The 23,050-nt window shown below is 38.9% G+C and overlaps 1 protein-coding gene and 2 pseudogenes across 2 annotated transcripts in view; 1 reads left to right on the plus strand and 2 right to left on the minus strand.

Annotated features, from left to right (window-relative positions):
- The first annotated feature begins 42 nt into the window (after positions 1-42).
- KIN (Kin17 DNA and RNA binding protein) overlaps positions 43-23,050 on the plus strand; it is a 40,781-nt gene continuing 17,773 nt past the window's right edge. Inside the window, exons 1-8 of one of the 2 annotated variants that reach the window (XM_078154905.1) lie at positions 43-321; positions 3,312-3,406; positions 12,790-12,833; positions 12,919-13,041; positions 15,022-15,203; positions 17,570-17,618; positions 17,827-17,881; positions 21,339-21,468. In XM_078154905.1, the coding sequence (XP_078011031.1) occupies positions 208-321; positions 3,312-3,406; positions 12,790-12,833; positions 12,919-13,041; positions 15,022-15,203; positions 17,570-17,618; positions 17,827-17,881; positions 21,339-21,468 (792 nt within the window). In that variant the 5' untranslated portion in view covers positions 43-207. The remainder of the gene's footprint in view (positions 322-3,311; positions 3,407-12,789; positions 12,834-12,918; positions 13,042-15,021; positions 15,204-17,569; positions 17,619-17,826; positions 17,882-21,338; positions 21,469-23,050) is intronic. The other variant, XM_020965059.2, reaches the window with a different exon arrangement.
- Positions 9,138-9,704, minus strand: LOC110193345 (nascent polypeptide-associated complex subunit alpha pseudogene; annotated as a pseudogene).
- Positions 9,824-10,232, minus strand: LOC110193368 (small nuclear ribonucleoprotein Sm D2 pseudogene; annotated as a pseudogene).

Genomic DNA, 23,050 nt, shown 5'->3' on the forward strand with positions numbered 1-23,050 from the left:
TTTCCCTCCAAAAACTCTCGCGATCTTTCGATTAGTTTTTTTTTTCCTTTTCTCCCAATTCTCCCTCCCTGTTTTTTTCTCTTCTGTCACTCCCAACCCTTCGCTCTCCGCCCCCTGCTCTGCTTCCGGTTGGCACTGCTTCCGGTTTGTATAGGGGTGGGCGCAGAGAGCGGAGGAGCGTTCTCCGTGGTTCCCTAGCTTCTTACCATGGGGAAATCCGACTTCCTCACCCCAAAGGCCATCGCTAACCGGATTAAATCCAAGGGGCTCCAGAAGCTGCGATGGTATTGCCAGATGTGCCAGAAGCAGTGCCGGGATGAGGTGAGTGTGTAGCCCAGACTGGGCTGCCTTTAGGTTGATGTACTGCGCGATCCTCACACCTGGAGGGGCCTTAAGGACCCTGGTTCGAGCCCCGACGCTGCGGGTCCCGGTGAATGAATGGTGCTTGCGGGAGACTCTTTTGGCGAGCCATTTAACACTTCAGTCAATGCCTGGAGTGGAGAGATGGGACGGCTTCAGAGGAAAGACTATACCTTCTCTCCGCCCCCCCATTCTTTTTTATTCTGCACTCCACAAACATGTACTTACCTGAGCACTGCTATGCTGTATATACAGAGTAGCACAGAGAGGGTTGTACATGAAACTGCGAATCTTTACTATGTAGAGCGTTATTTTCTTTTTAATTATATAATAAATTCAACACGTAAAAGCTGTTCTGCTCGTCTGTGGTGTTCGTTGTTGTAATGTCCCTCCTTTTTCTTTACGGCAACCCTATCCCCAGCTCTCTTCACTAAATTGAGAAGAAAGAAAAACAAAACTTTTTATCATATGTATAGTAAAGCCAAACAAATTCTCACGTTGGCTGTGACAGAAAATTTATGTCTTATTCTGCAATTTGAGTCCATCCTCTCTCTCTGTCAGCATGCTTCGTCATTGGCTTCTAGAGTCATGGTTGTAGACTAAATCTTTTCTTATAGCTCTACCTCAATCAAGAAACCAAACAACATTCTGTGCATATAAGAAACTACCATGTTATGGGGGAAAATTATTGCCTTTGGAGTCATAGGACCTTGGTTCAAATCTCAGCTTGGGTTTTTCAACTAATTGGCTAATAGATTTTCTACTGTTTTTTCCCCCAGAGGTCTAGGGCAAAAAAGTGCTATAATCTTCTAACTCTTCTATATATGCCTATACTATGTAAACAGTACACTTTCCTCTCCAGAGAGTCTGAAATTTTTAGGCTTAACAATTTTTATAGCTAAAAGACCTTTAGAAATAATGTAGTCTAGAGCCTTTTTTTTCTTAGCATTTTGGCTTTCTTTCTCTTTCTCTCTCTTTCTTCCTTTCCTCCTTTCATTTTCCTCAACTGAGGAATATTGTTCCTGTGACATTTTCAGTATTTTAAAAGAAGTTGAGATTTCAGGGCAAGTCCCAAGAGGAAGCATGGTGTGCTGGAATGACCATTGAGATGGGAGGTGCAGGTTTTGAATACTTGGTCTACTGTATAGCTCTGTGATATTTAGTAGGTTTTTTAAAACTTTACTCACTCTCAGTTTTCTCATCTGTAAAGTGAAGGAGTTGAATAGATGAATTCTGAGGTCTCTCTTTCCACTCTAAATCTTATAATGCAAGGCCTCACCAAGAATAAGCTGCACAAGTGTAGGATGGGGATGATGAGCCTAGATGATGCTTCTTTTCAAGAATTGAAGATTTTAGTGGAAAGAAAGCTCAATGTAAGTCATCAGGATTACCTGGAAGTCAAACAAAAAATAGTATTATTTTAAGCTGATTGGAGGCCCCATTCTACTCTGACTTGGTCAGTCAGTCAAGCATTTATTAAATACTTGCTGTGTGTTAGGCACTATGTTTTGGGGACACAACGCAAAAAGAATCCCATCCCTCGATAACCATTTTAATGGTGAAGGTGTGTGAGTGTGTGAATGTGTATATATGTATGATAGACATGTCTAGAGTCTTAGTTTCTTCAGCTGTAAAATGAAGCTTAAATACAGCACCTACTTCCCAGGATTAGGTCAAATTAGATAATATTTGTAAACCACTTAGTACAGTTATTGATACATAGGAGGTTCTTGATACATGCTTGTTCCATTCCCCTATCTCACACTGTACTAGATTCTGGGTCCAGTATTTTAGGACAGACATTGATAAACTGGAATGCATTCAGAGGATGGCTACCCAGATGGTGAGAGGACTGGAGACCATATCATAGAAGTGTCTAGAATGGGACTGACAGCCTTGGGAGGTACATTGAAGATTTTCAGACAGAGGTTCAATAATCACTTGTTGGATATGTTCTAGAAAGGATCCTTGTTTGTTGAATTAGAGTCAGACAAGATGTCCACTTGGATTCCTTTCACTTATGTGATGCTGTTTGCAGTGGGGAGCCATACATTACATGCCCCTTCCTCTCTTATAAGAGAAAGGACCGAGGTCTTCATTGCCCTATACCTTCTCAACTCTTACTCTGAATCTTTAGCTCAGTCAAGCCTTCCCTGATCCACCTAGTTGTTCATATCCTCTTCATCTTACTTGGTATTTCTGTGCATACTGAACTGTACAGAAGAATGTAAATTCCTTGAGAGCAGAGACTTTTTTCTGTTTTAATCTTTTTATCCCTAGCACCCAACACATTCCATGCATAGCAGTAGCTTAGTATTTTTAATTAAAATGAGAAATTATGGAGAGAAGCAAGTTTGGGGACAATTTTTGATGCATTGAATTTGAGGTATTAACAGAATAACCAAATATAGCTTCCCAGCAGGCAGGATTTATGTGTATTGAAAGGTAAGGCTAGACTTATACATTTTGGGATCAGTGGCTTACAGTTGTTGAAGTCATGGGCATGGATAACATCAGTTTGCCACAGGTGCTTAGAAATAACCATTTTTCTGGAAAGTAACATGAGTCACAACAGGAATTATTCAACTAGAACACATTTAGAGGAAGCTAGAGAATTGGACTTGCCTTTAGGTGTAAAGGAGTAGAGATGTATAAAAAAGCATCTCCCTGAAGAAGGGAACACAAGAAATAGTACCTCAACCATGTAGAAGTGTCTAGGGAAAATATTTTTTGCCCTCCATCTTTCTAAGTAATGGAGATGGAAATATAGTGATAGAAAAGGGAGAGGGAATAAATGAAGCCAAGATTTAAATATGTATAGGCATTAACCTTGGAAAAGAGAGACTTTGTATTCTGAATCAGGTAGGAATGTGGGTTGGATATTTAGAACCCAGTATGATGAATTATGAAAATTTAAAAAAAAGTTAACCATCGTCTTTTCTGTTTTGTAGAATGGTTTTAAGTGCCATTGCATGTCAGAGTCTCATCAAAGACAACTCCTTCTGGCTTCAGAAGATCCTCAGCAATTTATGGATTATTTTTCAGAGTGAGTATCTCAAGAATATCTATAGTTAAAAGACATTATTCAGTTGGACAGCAAGGTGGCATAGTGGGTGGAAAGCTGTGCCTGGAGTCAGAAAGACCTGAGTTCAAATGCAGCCTCAGAAACTTATTAGCTGGGTGACCCTGGGTAAGTCACTTAACCCTGTTTGTCTTAGTTTCCTCATCTGTAAAATGAGCTGGAAAAGGAAATGACAAACCACTCCTGTATCTTTGCCAAGAAAACCCCAAATAGAGTTCCAAAGAATCAGACAGGACTTAACAACATTCAACTGAATTTTTTAAAAATCAGTTTTTATTGATGTCCTTTTTTCAGACATCACCAAAGTTTCCCCTAGCATTCATCCATCTCCCAGAGAGTCATGTCATATAACAAATAGTTTTTTTTTTTTTAGGCAATTGGGGTTAAGTGACTTGCCCAGGGTCACACAGCTAAGAAGTGTCAAGTGTTTGGCCTGAGGCCGGATTTGAACTCAGGTCCTCCTGACTTCAGGGCTGGTGCTCTATCCACTGTGCCACCTAGTTCCCCCTACAAATAGTATTTCTTAAGAGTCATCTTAAAAATTTTTCTAAAATCAGCGTAATTGATCAATCCATCAAAAAAAATCTGAAAATACTACAATGTGCAATACTTGTGAACCTCAATGAAAGGGTGGGCTGGAAATGATTTCTCATATCTTTTTTTGAGTCATGCTTGTTCTTTATACTTTTGCAGCATTCACATTTTTTATTTTTGGTGATTGTAATTTTACTTTGCATTTACATTGTTGTTATCATTGTATATATTGTATCTTGGCTCTGCTTATTTCACTCTGTCCAAGTTCATGTTTATCTTTCCTTGATTCTGTGCATTCGTGACATTTGTCATTCTTTACAGCACAGGGATATTTCACTGCATTCACGTACCACAGCTTGTTTAGCCATTTCCCCAATTTTTAAAATTTTTTTAAAATTTTTAACATATGTTTTTAAAACAAATTTTCTCCCTTCCTCTCTCCCCACTCACCCTCATTGAAAAGGCAAGCATCTCGATATAGGTTATAGATGTGTAGTCATGCAAAACACTTCCATAGTAGTCCTGTTGTGGAAAACTAAGTATATTTCCCTTCATCCTATCCTACCTCCCATTTATTCTATTCTCTCTTTTGACCCTGTCCCTCCTCAGAAGTGTTTGCTTTTGATTATCCCCTCCCCCAATCTGCCCTCTCCTCTATCAACTCCATGTTCTCTTGTCCCCTTCCCCTCTTATTTTCCTGTAGGTAGATTTCTGTACACCATTGTGTATGTTATTGCCTCCTTAAGTCAAATCCTATGAGAATATAATTCACTCATTCCCTCTCACCTTCCCCCATTTCCCTTCCATTGTAAAAGCCTTTTCTTCTCTGTTTCATGTGAGATAATTACTCCATTCTACTTCTCCCTTTCTCCTAGTATAATCGTCTCTCACCCTTAATTTTATTTTCCAGATATCACCCCTCCATCTTCAACTCACCCTGTGCCCTCTGTCTATCTGTGTATATATACATATAATTTTTTTCCCCTCCCACTACCTTAATACTGACAAAGGACTCATGAGTTACAAATATCTTTTCATGTATGAATGTAAACAGTTGAACCTTAATAAGTCTCTTATAATTTCTCTTTCCTGTTTACCTCTTCCATGTTTCACTTGAGTCTTGTATTTGAAAGTCAAATTTTATATTCAGCTCTGGTGTTTTCCTCAGGAATGTTTGAAGGTCCCCTATTTCATCGAATGACCATTTTTTACCCTGGAGGATTATACTCAGTTTTGCTAGGTAGGTGATTCTTGGTTGTAGTCCTATCTCCTTTGCCCCCCAGAATATCATACTCCATGCCCTCCAGTCCCTTAATGTAGAAGCTGCTAAATCTTGTATTATCCTGATTGTGTTTCCACAATACTTGAATTGTTTCTTTCTCGCTGCTTGTAATATTTTCTCCTTGACCTGGGAACTCTGGAATTTGGCTATGATATTCCTAGGAGTTTTCCTTTGGGGATCTCTTTTAGGAGGTAATCGGTGGATTCTTTCAGTTTTCTAAAATATCAGGGCAGTTTTCCTTGATAATTTCTTGAAAGATAATGTCTAGGTTCTTTTTTTGATCATGGCTTTCAGATAGTCCAATAATTTTTAAGTTCTGTCTCCTGGATCTGTTTTCCAGGTCAGTTGTTTTTCCAGTGAGATATTTCACATTCTGTTTTATTTTTTCATTCTTTTGGATTAGTGTTACAGTGCCTTTATTTCTCAAATTGTCACTATCTTCCAATTTCTCCATTCTAATTTTTAAGGAAGTATTTTCTTCAGTAAGCTTTTAGACTTCCTTTGCCATTTGGCCAGTTTTGCTTTTTTAGGGCATTCTTCTCCTCATTGGCTTTTTGGACCTCTTTTGCCATCTGGGTAAGGCTGCTTTTTAAGGTGTTATTCTTATTTTTTTGAGACTCCTTTAGCATCAGTTTCAGTTTTTCCTTTACTTCTCTTACTTGCTTCTCAGAATCCTTTTTGAACTCTTCCATGGCCTGGGACCAATTGATATTTCTTGGAGGCTTTGGGTGTAGGAGCTTTGGCTTCGTTGTCTTCTTCTGGTTGTACGTTTTAATCTTCTTTGTCACCAAAGTAGGATAATATAGTCTGACTCTTTTTATGCTGCTTGCTCATGATCCCGGCCAATTACTTGAGTTATAAACTCTTTGTTAAGGTAAGGGTCTGTTTCCAGTGTGGAGAATGTACTGTCCCAAGCTTCATGGGTTTTGTGTAGCCATTTTCAGAGATACTTCTAGGGACCTGTAAATTTTCAGTTCTTCCAAGGTGCTGATCAAGGCCTGTGCTCTGGTCTATGAGTGATCACGAGCACTGTTTTCTGTCTTGGAACTGTGAGGGTTTTCTCTCCACAACCACTACCAGCTCCACCACTCCAGTGCTCCTTCTTGCCCCAGGACTACCACCCAGAACTGTGATCCAGATCCAAGCACAGGCAAAGCAAGAGAATCCTGCACCAGCAGAGAGATCCCTGGAATCCCCTTCTGATCAGCCACCGGATTCCCCCTCAGTCTGTGTCAGCCCCCACAGCTGAGCTTGGGCTGTGGAACTGAGACTCTGTGCTCCTCTCTCACAAGCAAAGAAAGACTTTTCCTACTGACCTTCTATTTTGTCTTTGGCGTTCAGTTGGTTGAGAAGTCTGGAAACTGCCACAGCTGCCTGCGATTCAGTCCTCTGAAGCCTGCTTCAGGTTTGCTGTGGCCTGTGGCGCCCATGCCAAGCTGCGCTCCTCTGTCTGCGCAGCGAGATATACCTTTCTGATCAAGTATCCAGTCTGTCTTGGGCTGGACATTTGTTTCACTCTGTCTTTTTGTGGATTCTGCTGCTTTAGAATTTGTTTAGAGCCATTTTTTATAGGTATTTGGAGGGATTTGGGGGAGAGCTCAAGCAAGTCACTGCTTTTACTCCGCCATCGTGGCTCTGCCCCCCAGAATCTGAGCAGCCATTTCCCCAATTGATGGGCATCTACTTTGTTTCCAGTTAATTGAACGTAGTAACTAATGATTTACTTTTGAAAAATAGAGAGTTCTATTGTTGCTCATGTTTTAATAGGGCAGGTTGTTGCTACAAACAGCTATTCAAACTTAAAACTGCACCAAGACTTTTGGGACACCCTGTATCATAGGAGTTAGGAGCTGGAAGGGACCTTCATGATCATCTAGACCAGAACACTCACTTTACAGATGAGGATACTGAGGGTATGTGACTTGTCCGAAGTTACATTGTAAATGGTTATTTAAGTAGTTGTATTTTTTTTTTGGCAGCACAAAATTCTGTTCTTTTTATTTGTCTTATATAGCTTATTTAAAGCAATAGAGTTGGAGTTACTTCAGTTGTATATCATAGGTTCTTGTGATGCTATTTGGTTCTTGCTAAATGGTCCTTTCCATGTCTAGCTCTTCCTTTATAAGTTATGTCAGAGTAGCCTTATTTCCTTTTTTGACAGTGTTATTTGATTGGTAGATCACAGGACAGACCTAGGAGGACTTCCCTCCTTCTTTTCTTCCTTCTATCCTTCCTTCCTTTCATCCTTCTTTCCTTCCTTCCTTCTTCCCTCACTTCCTTCCCTCCCCCTTCCTTCTTTCTTTTTCTTACCTGCCTTCTCACCTTTTGCTCAGTCCCTGCCTATCAACCCCACAAAACTCAATCAATTAGTAAACATTTATCCAGCACCTACACTGTGTCAAGCAGTGTGCTGAATGCTGTAAAACAAAGAAAGGTAAAAGACATTTCCCTCAAGGTGCTCACAAACTAATGGGAGAGATAGCAACAACAAATTAAAGCAAAATATATGCATACACACACACACACACACAAACATACACGTAGATAAATTATGTGCAGGATACAATATAGTAAATAACAGAGGGAAGACACTAGAATTAAGAGGGGTTAGGAAAGGCTTCTTTTAGAAGATTGGATCTTAATTGGAACTTAAAGGAAGCCAGGGAAGGCAATAGGTGGAATTGAGGACCTAGAATCTTCCAGGGATGGGAGACAGCCTAAGAAAACTGAAGGGGGAAAAAAACCCTTGTGAAAAATTGGCATAGTCAAGAAAAAGAAATTTCCAGATTGGCCACTTCTGTTGTTTTTGGGGGTTTTTTGCCAGGCAGTGGAGTTAAGTGACTTCCCCAGGGTCACACAGCTAGTAAGTGTCATGTGTCTGAGGCTAAATTTGAACTCAGGTCCTCCTGACTCCAGGGCCAGTGCTGTGTCCACTCTGCAACCTAGCTGCCCCACACATTGGCCACTTCTAAAAATGTATGTCTTATTCTACATCTTGAATCAATGGTGGCGTATTACACTTCATTCCTCATCAGTCTTCTAAAATAATGGTTGGGCATCACATTGATCTGAATTATGTCCTATTTTTGTGGAGATGAGACATAGAAATGTGAACTAGACCATAATACAGTCAGATGGATTCAGAACTGATAGGATGACCATATTTATAAGAGCAGTTACTTGTTCAATGCCAGTGTGTCATGAGAACTCTTGTGGAATACTCCATAGATCTTTGTTAAGTACTGTGCTATTTAAGATTTTTATTAATGATTTGATAATGGCATAGATGATATACTCATCAAAATTGCAAATGACACAAAGGGAGGATTAACTAATAGTAGGTGGCAGTCAGGATCTAAAAGGTTCTTTGACTCTGTTGATCATCCTCTCTTCTCTATAGGTTTTCTGGGCACCACTCTCTCCTAATTCTCATCCTCCCTTTCTGACTGCCTTTTCTCAGTGTCCTTTGCTGGATGCTTATCCAGATTACACTTTCTAAGCTTGGGTATCCCTCAAGGTCCTATCTTGGGCCCTCTTCTCATCTCCTCCTCCTACTTCTCTTAATTTCATCAACTCCCATGGATTTAATTACCATCTTTATGCTGATGATTCTCAAATCTACTTGTCCTGCTCCAATCTCTCTGCTGACCTCCAGTCTTGCATTTCCAATTGCCTTTCTGATATCTAGAACTAGATGTCCAGTACACATTTTTTTTCGTCCAACAAGAAGCCACAACTTTATTGATAGAAATAGTACAAATTTCAAATTGGTGCATTTAATCTTCTCTGAAACACTGAAAAAATACCTCTGTCTCCAGATTGTTACATCGTCAATTCCATAATAGCATTTATAATATCATTACTGTTGTTCTTTAGAGCTCAGACAGCCTTTGCTCTGGATCCATTTTCTTGCGACATGACCAATTCTATGTCCTTAACTTCCACACCTGTTTTGTCAACTTCTTCCTCTTCACTTTCTTCTTGTACAGTTAGAGTTTGTGTGTTTTCCTGTGTGTTTGAAACAACTTCACCCTGAACTTTGAATTTTTCAGCAGCAGCTGGCTGTGCCTGCTGAGAAAGGTCCTCAATCTTGGCTTCCCCAAAGACTATGTAGGTATCTGAAGCTTTGTGATTACAAAGAGAATATTCTTAGATTTCTGGGTGGTGGCTCTAGTAAGCCCTGTCACTTGTTGAAGTCCGAGGTTGGACATTGCTTTTCGTGCTTTCTTTTCACTTTAAGTGTTTTGCTTTACTGACTGGTTCCTCATCCATCTCAGTGGCTGCTGCCAGCTGGGCCTGTTGTGTGATTGCCTGCGTAGAATCCTGTTCCTCAAGCTCTGGTACCGATTCATCACTGTCAGATTCTGTTCCAGACCCTGTCTCAGCCTGGGGCTGTGGCAATTCTTGCTCTGTGGTTGGGACAGTTTCTGTTGCTTCGCTGGGCTTTTTTTTTTTTTTAAAGAAAAACCAGCAAGGTTTTATTCACAAAAGGTAAAACTAGTGGACCCCTCAGCCTTATTGGGCTGAGCCAAGTGTGGGGGTGGGAAGGTGAGGCTTTGCCTCTGCTACTTGCCAGCAATGAGTGTATTCCTGAGGACCACAATGACTGAATCTCCCCTCAGGAACATCTTGGAAATGTAATGATCTTTATTCACTGGTTTTGACTTTTTCTTGCCTTTGCCACCTTTGGGTACCTCTGTCCACATAGACCATGTTACAGTGCCTGTCAAAGGCCTTCACTTGTCCCAGAAGTTTCTTATTGTTTCAGCAACTGATAAGGACTTGCGTGTTGTTGAGCATTGACAGGGGCTCAGCGTTGAACTCCTCCTCTTCCTGCTTCTGCAGCTCCTCAGGGGTCGTCTCACTCTTGGGCTGACTCGTGGTGGCGGTGGCCTCTTGTTCCTTTGCAGCCCTACCTTCCAAGGTTGCCTCTGTGCTCTGGTTCTGTTGTCCCTGCCCTCCTTCGCTGGGCATCTTGTGAGAGGAATGAGGAACCAAGAGGGCTGCAGAAAAGGCTCCAGTACACATTTTAAACTAAAAATGTCCAGAACAATACTCTTTACCTTTTTTCCCCCTGAAACCTTCCCTCATTCCTCCCTTCCCTCTTACAGTAGAGGACTACATCCTTCCAGTCCCTCAGACTCACAACCTAGGTGCCATCCTGGATTCTTCACTATCTGACCCTTCTCCACCCCACCGTGTCCAGTCTTGCCAAGGCCTGTTGATTTTACCTTTGCTACATCTCTTGAATGTGCCCTCTTCTCTCCTTTGACACCACTATCATTTTAGTGCAGGCTCTCGTCACCTCACACCTGGGCTATTGTAATAGCCTGTTGGTGAATCTGCCGGCCTCATGTCTTTACCCACTCCAATCCATCTTCAAGTCACTAAAGTGATTTTCTTAAAGCTTAGGTGGACCATGTCATCCCCCTACTCATTAAACTACAGTGGCTTTCTGTAGCCTCCAGAAGCAAATACAAAATGATCTTTTTGGCATACAAAGCCCTTCATTATCTAGCCCCCTCATGCCTTTCCAGTCTTACATCTTATTCCCTGACATAAACTCTTTGATCCAGTGACATTGGCCTTCTGGTTGTTCCACAAACAAGACCTTTCCAGTCTTCTTATACTGTGCTCCTTGACATGTACTTTGAGCCAGTGATAGTGGTGTTCTCGCTGGAACAGCTAGGAACAAGACACTCCATGTCTTGGCTCTGGGCATTCACTTTGGCTGTCCCCCATTCCCGAACTGCTCTCCTTCCTCACCTCTGTCTACTGACTGCCCTGGTTTCCTTTAAGACCCAGCTAGAATTCCACCTTTAATAGGAAGTCTTTCACAACCCCTTTTACTTCTGGTGCCTTCCCTCTGTTAATTATTTATTTGTGCTGATATAGCTTGCTTTATTTATATTTGTATGTGTCTTGTCTCTCCCATTTGAGGGCAGGGACAGTCTCTTGCCTCTTTTTATTTTCCCAGCATTTGACTTGGTGTCTAGCACATAAGAGGTATCTAATTAATATTTATTGATTGACAGACTAGAGCGTTGAGTTGAATCTAGTAAGATAAAAGTCACTGGGGATGAACAAAAAGTCTTGCACTTGGTAGTAACTTTAAACTCCACAAATATAAGATGGAGGAGATGTGGTTAGGTAGCAGTTATTCTGAAAAAGATCTGGGGGTTGTAGAGGACTGCAAACTCCACATGAGGTAGCAGTGTGATGCAGTAACCAACTAAGCTTCATTTAGGACTGTATTGAGGGACATAGCTTCTAGAAACAGGGAAGTGATATACTCTGTGCCCTCGTCAGTTCTTGTCTGCAGTTTTGTGTTTCATCCTGGGCATTGCTATTTAAGAAGGATATTGATAAGTTGGAGAATGTCCATAGGAGGACAAGAACTTTGAGTCCATTCATGTGAAGATCAGGTGAAGGAATTGGGCTTGTCTAGTGTGGAGATTTGGGAAGGAGGTAGCTTTGGAGGGGAGAGGGGGAAAGGATAGCTGTCTTTAAATATCTGAAAGACTATTAGTATGAAGTAGGGATTAGACTTCTTTAGTTTGGCCCCAGAAGCAGAAGAACCTGAAGCAATGAATAGAAGTACTTAAGAACCCAATTTAGGCTGTTGTCAGAAAATAACTTCCTAAAGATTTAGAGCTGTCTAAAAGTCAAGGGCTGCCCAGTGGCTTACTTATACTTAGAGGTCTTCAAGCATTAGCTGGAAAATCTTGTGTTTTCGTAGTGAGAATTCCTTTGTGTAAAGTTAGGACTAGATGGCCACTAAGATCTCTTCTAACTCTCAGATTTCCGTCATTACTAACCCTCTTATGGTAGCCACGAAATATAGACATTGGCTTTCTGTATAGTCTGAAAACCTCTAGGCTTTCTCATTTCTTATTCCTGGGTGAAATATGAAGTGTGAAATTCACACCATTGGTGTATAAGTGTTTATTATGAAACCACCAGTAAAAAGAGATCTAGGTGCTATATCTATTTGAGCAGAAAGAAACTAATTTCTGAGAGGTAACACTGTACGCTTTTAAAAGGTTACCTTTAAAAGATAACTTTTAATTGTAGAATTAAGGATGCTGTCAAAACTGAGATTTATTCATTGGCTAAACAGGATAGTTTAGATTTAGTGAGACCTCAAAGATGGGTTGACCAATTTCTATTTTATTGAATTTTTTTCTTCTCACTAAGCTTTTTTTTCTCCCTCCTTACTGCCAGGTTGCATTATAACCTTTTGATTGAGGTACCAAGCCATGTCATTAATTTGTCACTTCACCTGGTTTATGTGGTCTTGCCTAAAGATTGCAATCTCTTACAATCTTTTCCCTACCTAAATTCTATGTTTTGGCCACTGTATTTACAGTAATTATTAACACCTTTCACATAGTATATTTTATACTTATATCGTGTTTTAATGGGATTTATTTAATTTTTTTCTTTTCAATTTCAGGAAGGCATTATGATGTGTTATACATAATGGATCTTGCCAAATTTACCTAAATATTTTCCTTTATTTTTCCCCAAGGGAGTTCCGAAATGACTTTTTAGAACTACTCAGAAGACGATTTGGTAGGCAACTTATATTATTCAAGTTACCTTCTAATTATAATTTCATAATCTCCACATTTAACTGCCCTGTGTTCTTTGTTTTTAGGCACAAAGAGAGTCCACAACAACATTGTATATAATGAGTATATCAGTCATCGAGAACATATCCATATGAATGCTACCCAGTGGGAAACACTAACTGATTTTACCAAGTGGTTAGGCAGAGAAGGTAACTTTTAAACAGTAAGAAGTGTAATTGTTGTATGTCTTTCTTAAAAAGGACAACTGGTATACTTTACTAGCATATTTGTGAAATTAATAGGTAAATGGGACAACAAAACAACTGAGGCAAATTCTCAAGGAGAAAGTTGGACTATAATGGAGCCAGACTTTCTGTTGAGTGCTCTTGAAAGGGCATTTTTCCCCCCTTTAAACATTGCCCCCTTAGGATTTGTTACCACCTTTACTAATTCTTTTCTTCTCATTCTTCTTGTTCAAGCCTCTTTAGTCTTATCCCACTTAGGTGGGTTTTGTATTTGCTTTCACCTTTTTATTTTTATTTAATCTTTCAAGGATTAGATTACCCGGGTGGAGAACCTGCAGCCTTGGGCCATGTGTGACCTTCTAGGTCCTTGGGTGTGGCCTTTTGACTAAGTCCAAATTTTATAGAACAAATCCTTTTATTAAGGAGATTGTTTTGTGAGGTTTGGGATTCAGTCAGAGGGCCACACTTGAGGGCCTAGAGGGTCCCCATGTGGCCCCTAGGCTGCAGATTGTCTACCCCGGATTAAAATGTGATTTCCTTGAGAGCAGAGACTGTTTTACTTTTGTATTTGTGGCCCCAGTGCTTAGCACAGTGCTTTGCACTCAGGGCTTCATAATTTCTTCATTTATTTATCAGTTGGAGCAAGATTGAAAGGGAGAAGTCTCATGGTTTTTTAGTCATAGATTCATAGAATATTAGAAGCGAAAGGGACCTAAGAAATAGAGTCCAAGTTTCTGTTGTACCCATCTAGAAACTGAGACCCAGGGAGTTGAAATAAATTACTTTTCTAATGTCACACAGCTAGTGGATTGCAGAGCGGGTACCAGAACCCAGGTTTTTTGAACCTGGTTCGATGCTTATTCTATATCTCACCATTTTCCACTTAATTGAGTAGCTACTTAAAGGGCATTTCCTCTTATCTAGTCTACTACATTCACTTATTCTCTGCCCCAAAGCTATTGTAAAGGCATAAGCATGTCATCTGAGGAGAGACAAAACGTTAACTTTGACCTGGGGGACAAGGAGATTGACTTAGGCTACTCAGACCTCTGCTGTTGACTAACCTTACTTGCAGGTCATGATACAGTATTATTTGTGGAGCACTTAGCCCTGTGCCTGGCTCTGGTAAGCCACTATAGAAATGCTTATTCTCTTCCTTTTCTTCTCTGCCCTGTCCATTCCACTGTCTCTGGCCCCCTTCCCCCAACTTTTTGTACCTTGGAAGCAATAAAATGAGAGTCTTAAAACTTTTGTAGCATTGTTTACAATGGCAGGATATTGTAGTGGACAGAGCTCTGAACCTGGAGTGGCTTGTTGTAAAGAAAGTGCTTTGTAAGTGGTAAAATAACTATGTAAATGTAAGTTGTCATTATAACTTCAATAATTCAAGGACCTGTGATTTCAGTCTGTGCATTCTTCCTTTAATGAAACTTCTCTCAGCCTTTCCCAGATTTAGTCGACAATTATTTCTTGAGTTGCTGTAGCCATAAAGTTTATTACTCAGTGGCCAACCCTCTGGAATGAGCTTCTCTGAAGTTAGGGAGGCCTTTCTTTGGGGGACTGACAGAATTCTTACTCAGAGACTTGAATGTTGGACCTGCCAGAAGTTGTTCTTCATTGGCCTAGCTTTTAGGGAATTCAGTAAGGTATCAGTTGGATTTTGTATGATTATTGTTTTTATATTAATTATAATTAAATATATGTTTCATGTTCTACCGCTTAGCTTAAGTGTGTAAATATTATAGCAGTTCTCCTTCTTAGGCTGCATTTTCTTCAAGGGCAGGTGTTTTTTCATATTTGTATTTCTACTGCCTCACATAATACCTTATATTAGGCATTTTATTAAATGTTTGTTGAATGGAATTGCTAATCAGCTTTCACCTCCATTTATATTTTAGTTTGATGGCAAAGTTTGATTTTATATTTGTGGATTTATTTTTTAAGGTTTATGCAAAGTGGATGAGACACCCAAAGGTTGGTATATTCAGTACATTGATAGAGACCCAGAAACTATCCGTCGACAACAAGAGCAGGAGAAAAAAAAGAAGCAGGACCTTGATGATGAAGAAAAAACTGCCAAGTTTATTGAAGAACAAGTAAGAAGAGGTTTAGAAGGAAAAGAACAGGTAAGAAAATACTTTTCTCAAGAGAAAAGAAAGATTACTTCCCATTTACTTTTTGACACTGCTCTGTAAATTTATATTCGAATAAATTAATTTTCAGACATCAAAATGTCATAACAACTTTTACTCATTCCAGTTGTCCATTAGGATTCTTTGTCCGTTCGTTCCTGTTTACTTTTCTCCCTGTGGATCTAGTTAGTTCTGATTTTTTAGCTTTGCATTACTTCATTAAAAGGGCTTTCTTTATGTTCTTTGTGCTTATCTATTTTAATTGCATTATAGTATTCTGATACATTAATGTAACACAGTTTATAGAACCATCCCTTTTTGCTGGTTATTTAAGTTGCTTCCAGTTTTTTTGCAATTAGAAATAATGCTCTCCCTCTTCTCCATGGCTTCTTTTGAATTGATAACTGGCAAGGGCTAAAAGCAGTGAGTTTCCCTACCTTGCCTACCATAAAGTCTAAATCCCTTTCCTCCATGCACATCTCCCCTTCACCAAAGGTGGGAAAACACCCTATTCCTACTGCTTCTCCTCTCCCCTCCAAAAAAAAACAAAAACAAAAAAATACCTCACAGAACTTGACTTCTTCCCCCTTACGTGTAGACTGCAATAGGTTACTGATTGTACTTCTAATCTTGAGCCTCATCCAAGCCTCCCATTTGAAGCACTACTCTGGAGCCAACTCCTTTCACACTGAACTCTCATTTGCTAAGAGTTTCTTCATCTTCAAACTCAAAAAAGACTTCTCTTGAGGGCTGTTTCATTGCCTATATAGGGGGAAAACTATCGTATGTAGCAAAGACCTTTTAGTCACCTTATTAGTAGTAGTTAATTATTCCTGTCATGCTTGATCAGGCCAAACATCTCTGCTGTCTTTAAGTGATCTTTTTGTGGCCTGACAGGGTTTGGATGAGAGAGCTTCTGAGCTCCCTTCTAGTTCTAGCTCTGTGATCCTGTGATCTTAGGCCTTTGCTGTCCTGCTTTCCCTCTTTTGGACAGTTTTTAAAGTCACATTGCTCTTTTGCAGCCATAGGCATAAATAGTTTCTCTGGGCATTTGTCCGAAAGACCAGAAACAACTGAACAAAAGGCTGAATCTGACTCATTGGCTCACATCCATTTGTAGTTGAAACATTAGACCAAGAAAAACTCATGTTCCCTTAGAGATTGTAGAGTAACTTCTTCTGAAACTTCAGTCTTCTTTATAGAAAAGTGTTGTTTTTTTTTAAAGTGATTGGGAACCTATAATTTCTAGAGGTAATTACTATTTTTTTGTTTATTGTTTAACTTAAAGCATTATTTAAACTATAGACCAATTTCTATAGCTAGTGAAAAAACAAGGTTGTTTAGAAGAGCTTAACATATTGGTTCATTCAGTGGAAATATACAATATTAGTTGGAAAATATTTACAGTAAAGGGGTTGTTACAAAATAATTTTTACTTTTTTAGAATCTTAATTTAGGGTTGAGTTTTAGACTTAGCCACATTGGGATGGTATTAAAGTATGGTTTGTGTCTGTGATTTTACTGATGTGTAGGGAACTTGAGGAAAACTTCAACTTCTGTAGATCAGCAACTATTGAGCACTTTTATAGTCTTAGAGAGTTGCCTGAGGCATTGAGGAGATAGGTGACTTGCACAGGGTCATACAACCCCTGTATGTGTCAGAGGTAGGACTTGTAGCCAGCTTTTTTTTAAGTCTTAGGTGTCAACAGGCAACAGCGGCACAAAATTTACATGGAGGCTAGGTTTATTGCAAGAGAAATGAACATGCATGTGGAACCCTAAGAGCTCACAATACATACAGAAGTTTGCATATTTATGACTGAAGGACAAAGGAAGGAGGTGGAGACACAAAACTCCACCTAAAAGGGTTTGGCTTGGGAGGGGGAAAAGTGCACAAAGGTAGAAGGACAAAACCGTTCCTGAAGGGGGGGGGAGGAGCAAGGTGAAGGCAAAAGCTGCATTCTTTTCCCTTGGGACTATGAAGATAGGAGGTCTGCTTATCTGCAAGGGACCCAGCTGCATGAGCAAATTTTCCCGACTGGCTGCTGGTGCCTATCTTGACTCCCAAGGAACACAGGGAGTCCGGTGTGGGATGCAAACAACAATTTAAATCAACTAGGGGCCGAGGTAGGTCATTTGTCCTTGATAGTCAGGACCTCCTGAATGCTCTGGGTCCAGTGTTACTGGAAAAATATGGCAATTCAAAAAGACAAGTTGAGGGGACTCTTTAACGTGGGTCATCTCTGCTATGCCACACTTTCTCTGATATTAAAATAAAGAGCTAATTTGAGGCAGTTTCATATTTTGAATAAATTGAATGATGAACCCAAAATCTTGGAACTCTTAACTTTTTTTTCCAGGAATGTCCAGTTTTCACTGAATTAAGCAGAGAAAATGATGAAGAGAAAGGTAAGGGGTACTTTTTTTTTTAACAGATGCTTTGAATTCCTGTAAAATGAGTTAGTCAGTAAAATATTTTAGTTCTTAATTTTTAAAGTTTCTACCTGAATATGTTTAATTTCTTGGTTTGAAATTTATTAAAAAAAACCTTTTATTGTCACCTTCCCAAAGCATATTTTGATTTTCTTTTTTCTTTTTTTGGGGGGCGTGTCCCTAGTTGCATTCAATTTGAATAAAGGAGCAAGTACTTCAGGAGCTTCTTCCAAACCAAGGTTGGTAACATTTACAATTACTTAATTAAGAATATGGAAAATTTTTGTGAAATATGCGTAGGGGAGAAAGTTCTTATTCTTTGATAATTTTATGCGGTACTTGATAATTGAAAAAGCTCTTTATCTACATTATCTCATTTGACCCTCACAGCAGCTCTATTAAGTGGGAATATGTTTTGTGAATCACCTTAATTCTGATTTGGTATAGCATGTTTTTTCTTCTTTTATAACTGGGACTTAAATTTTTTCATCTTTTAAATTAGGGAGTTGAATTAGATGACCTCTGTGGTCCTTTCTGGCCCTATAAGTCTGATTATCTTTTCAGAAAAAGATATTTTGATACTCTGTTGTACCTTCTAGGTCTGTCTAATTCAGTTTAATGATTTATATTGTTAAATCACGAAGGCTATGCAGTTTTCTCATTTCAGTGCCATGTAATATAAATTAATATCATTAACCCAGATAAATATAATTGCGTTATAAAGGGTAATGTTTACAATTTTCATTGAAATTTTACATGTCTATATTTGGTTTTGATCCTACTTATTAGTTTTTGTTAGATTTTTAGAATCCTTAGCTTCCTTAAAGCCTGAGCTTTGTCCTATTCCCTATGAGATAGGATACCCCTAGTTATTTATGCCCTCCCTCTCTTGAAATAAGCTTTTTAAATTTGCCTGTTCATGTGTCAAATTGCCCATGAGAATGTAATTCCTTGAAGATAGGGATAATCATTATTTTTTGCCCCTGTAGTTCATTGGGCAGTTTCATTTGTGATTTGTTGTGAGTGTTCAGGACTTTTATTTCTTTCTCAAATCATGGTTAGTAGGGAGCTCAATGATTTTTAAATTAATCTCTCCTTGAACTATTTTCCAGGGTGGTTGTTTTTGATATCACCTATCTTATATTTTCCAGTCTTTTAATTTTGTTCTTATGTTTTTTGCTGTCTCATGGAATAGTTAATTTCTCTTCGATCTGTTCTACTTTTCAGGGAGTCTGTTACTTTGGTAAGGTTTACCACTTTCTCTATTGCCATTTATTATCTTTACAATTCTTTCCTAAATCATTTTATTTCATTTTTTTTATCTCTTCCTTCATTTCTTCTGGTATTCATATAGTCCTTGTGGAAAATCCATTTTTTCTTTTTAAGTCTTTGCTTGACATTGTTATGACATCATTATTCTGGATTGGATTTGGGGGCATCTCTAGATCTATGCTGAGTTCTTTATCCTGGTCAGTGTGTTCTTTGATTTTCACATCTCTTTTGCTTTAGTTCCTGAACTGGGCCTTGTGCCAGGGCCAGGCACTGCCCTCTACTATACTTTTTGGTAGGGTATTCTTCCTCTTGTTCTTGATCTGAGTCACTTGTGTTCTTGTGCTGACTTCTGTCTCCAGGAGAGTATCTACAGTTAGAATGCTGGTAGTTTTTAGGCATTCTGTGGGTCTGTGAGGTTCAGGGTGCTAGGTCTTTAGGGCCCTGTATGGTGTCTCAGGGCACAGACTTATGGACCATGGAGTTCTTGGGCTTGGGGTGTCCTAGTCTCAGGTGCTGATGCATCCATACTACTCACTGCTGTTCCAGGTTGCTTGTAGTGTATGTTGTGGGTTTCTGACCACTCTGAGGCATTCTAACGTAACCCTTCACTTTTGCTGCCTCCAGATACATAGTTTTGTAGTCTGCATATGTCTTTATCCTGACTTTGGTCACTGAGAGGCTTTTATTTTCTTTATCCATGCTAGCACTGGCTTTTTCAGGGGGTCTGCTTTGCTTGGTCTTCTGGCTGATTTTTTTTTAAATGCCATTCTAGGGAGGATAAAATGAAAAACTATAGTTTGTCATTTGATTTCTTGATCATTATTTGGTTTGGTACTATTTCTTGTATTTTTGGGTTGTTTTTTTTTTCTGTGTGGGTGCTGTGCTGCCTTTTTCTTCTCAAGCAGCCATCTTAGCCAGGAATCTATTAATGATTTTATGTGAACTTGGAAGGAGGACCCTAGCAAGGAGTTATGTTCTTGGCCATGTGGCACTTAACATTTTTACCAAAGATGTGGACAGACATAAATAGTACACTTCTCAAATTTCTAGATGATATAAAATTTGGAGAGCTAGCCTGAGGTTGGGTGACAATTGAGATCTTTCTGGCATCCAAAAAGATCTCAGTTGTCTAAAACATTGGTGTCAAACCCAAATAGAAATGGGGCTACTAAACTGTATATAAGGATGCCTGTATGCCACATATTGACTCAGAAAACTACGTATTAACATTATATATTTTCTTTTATATGTTTAATTTATTTTGTTAACTATTTCCCAATTACATTTTAATCTGGTGCAGGTTTGAGTATTGTGGCTGCATGTTTGACACCTGGGGCAGAATCTAATGAAATGAAATTTAATAGGGATACATGTAAAATTTTATATTTGAATTTAAGAAATCATCTTCATAAGTATAAGGTGAAGGTGGAATGTCTAGATAGTAATTCATCTGGAAAAGATCTTGGCACTTGAATAATAGAACTATAAATATTACATGAGTTGGCAGTATGAGATGGTAACCAGAAGGTTACCATGAGAGGTAAACCTCTCTTACATTTGAGAGAAGCATAGTATGCAGGCCTAGGGAGACAATAATCTTGTTTTATTTTGTCCTGGTCAGATCTGGGTGCCACATTTTAGGAATGACATTGATAAGCTGGAGAGTATCCAAAGGAGGGCAACCAAGGTGGTGAGAAACCTCAAGATCATACCATAAGAGGATCTCTGGAAGGAATTAGAGATGTTTAAGCTGGAAAAAAGATTGATTGGGGACATGATAGCTGTCTTCAAGAATCTGAAAGGCTGTTGTGTGGATGAGGGATCAGACTTGTTCTACTTGGACCCCAAAATTCAAAACTAGGATCATTAGGTGGAAGTTGCAGAGAGTCAGATTTTGACTGGAACTATGGAAGAATTTCCTAACAATTAAAGCTACCCAAAAGTGGAATGAACTGCCTCATGAAGGGGAGACCCACTGCCTTTTACTCTTCAATTCTTCAAGGAAAGGCTGAATGACTGCTTGGATTCTTAATTAGGTATGGGTTGGACTAGATGGCTTCTGTGTTTTTATTTTTAATTTCTGATATTCTGTGAACATTTATATGGCTGGTCAGTGCCTCTACAGTGACTAGACCTTGTAAGCCCCTGCTATCCTCTTAACCAGGGTACCTTCTTTATTCTTTTTGTTAATTTTTAATTCTTATAAATCAGAGGTGCTATCAAATATAATGATTCTCTCGTTAAGCTTTCTTTATTGTAAAACTTTTTTTTCCGCATATGGTATTTGCTAGGTCAGTCAGCAAACATTTTATTAGGCAACTGCCATGTGTTAGGCATTGTACTAAGTGCTAGGAAGAAAGGTAAAAGACAGTCCCTGATCTCAAGAAACTCACAGTTAACTGACCTGGTCTTTGTTTCCATCAGTTCTCTGGGTCCTAGTGCATTGAAAATAGTGGGGACTGCAGCATCAGTCAAACGAAAAGAATCATCCCAAAGCTCATCCCAGTCAAAAGAAAAGAAGAAGAAGAAATCTGCACTTGATGAAATAATGGAGGTATAGTTAAGAGGGGGTATCTTATAAAATGTTAATTGATTTTTTTGAAAGTTTTTTCTGTTTAGGCAGTTGAGGTTAAGTGACTTGCCCAGGGTCACACAGCTAGTAAGTGTCAAGTGTTTGGTCTGAGGCCAGATTTGAACTCACGTCCTCCTGACTCCAAGGCTGATACTCTATCCACTGTGCCACCTCGCTGCCCCTAAGGGGAAGATTAATTACATACTTCAAAGCTAATGAAAATCCAAGAAGAGCTTAATGAATGTTGCAGTATATTATACAAATATATGTCCATCTTGGACTGGCCAAGTTTATGCATGCTATTTTATGAGAAGTGATTGTTAGCCATATCCGTCTGTGAAGTTATCTGCTTAGAAAACCAGAATAAGTACTATACTTTCTTGCCTGAAGAGTTGTCATTAAAAAACACTATACAGTTTGGGTACAGAGTTATTTGAAAGGTCAGCAACAATGTATTATCAATCAAAGCTTTATATCCAAAGGGTTATTAAAGCTAGAACAGTTATTTTTCCCCTTAGTCTCTGAAGTTACACATTTTCAATAATCAGTCCTTAATTTTAGACCAATATCCTTGTATTTTCCTGTTGCTTCCAATCTCAGCACATCCTGGCAAGTGATTGAAGATGTCTGGATGAGGTATTTTTAATTTTTTGGCCAAGCTCATAATATTGAATCTTTAGTTAAAGTAATTTGTACAGTTGAAAGCATTTAACTAGTGAGGGTCAATTTGTGGCTCTAAAGCTACAGTGGGACTTTGTATATATTCTAGTAGATATCTGTCTCTGCAACCCCCAGACCTTAGCTTTACCCTACCTGAAAAGGGAGGAGAAGAACTAGAAAGAAACTGACTACTTGTGTTGTTTGTGTTATCAAAATGGTTAAAACAGTTGCTCTGTCTTTCCCTCTCCCTTACCAAAGAAACTTTTTACTTTGTTTCTAACCATCAAAAGATTGACATAAATTGCTTTTGAATGTCCTTTTTTTTTGGTATAACACACTATTGTATTATACCTGCCATTGTCTTTCAGAGATACATTTTTATCTATGGACTTAAAAATTTCATGCCTTAAAAAATTAGGTAGTACTGATAAAGTAAAATCTCTAGTGCGTTTATCTGTTGTTTTTTTTTCTATTGTTCAGTCTCTCCTGGTGCTGAAAATTCACACTGTGTAGGACAAACTGAAAGGCTTAAGTATGATATAAAAGCAGCAGACTGAACAGCTGCTTAAATGGCATACCCTCCAGATTAATTTCTTTCATTTGTAATCTTGAATATCTTGGTTACCCTTCATTCATTTGAAAAGTTGCAGACTCTAGAATTAGGTTTCAATTGGAGATATAGTATTCTCATTTTTTCTTAAGGAAAGTTGGAAAATAAGGTTTAACTTTAAGCCGATAAGAATGTGAAAGATCTGAGTGTGTGACAGAGTTCTGTCATCCATTTATCTATTGCTGCTTCAGGTTCTTTGTATTTTTTATTTCTCTCTTCCTCCGGCTTTATTATCATATTCAAATAATTTCAAATGCCATTGGTTTCTTGTGCTTAAACTTGCTCTGACACCGG

This window comes from Phascolarctos cinereus, unplaced genomic scaffold (genome assembly GCF_003287225.1).
Source record: "Phascolarctos cinereus isolate Bilbo 61053 unplaced genomic scaffold, phaCin_HiC Scaffold_1;HRSCAF=81, whole genome shotgun sequence".
NCBI classification, from domain to species: domain Eukaryota; kingdom Metazoa; phylum Chordata; class Mammalia; order Diprotodontia; family Phascolarctidae; genus Phascolarctos; species Phascolarctos cinereus.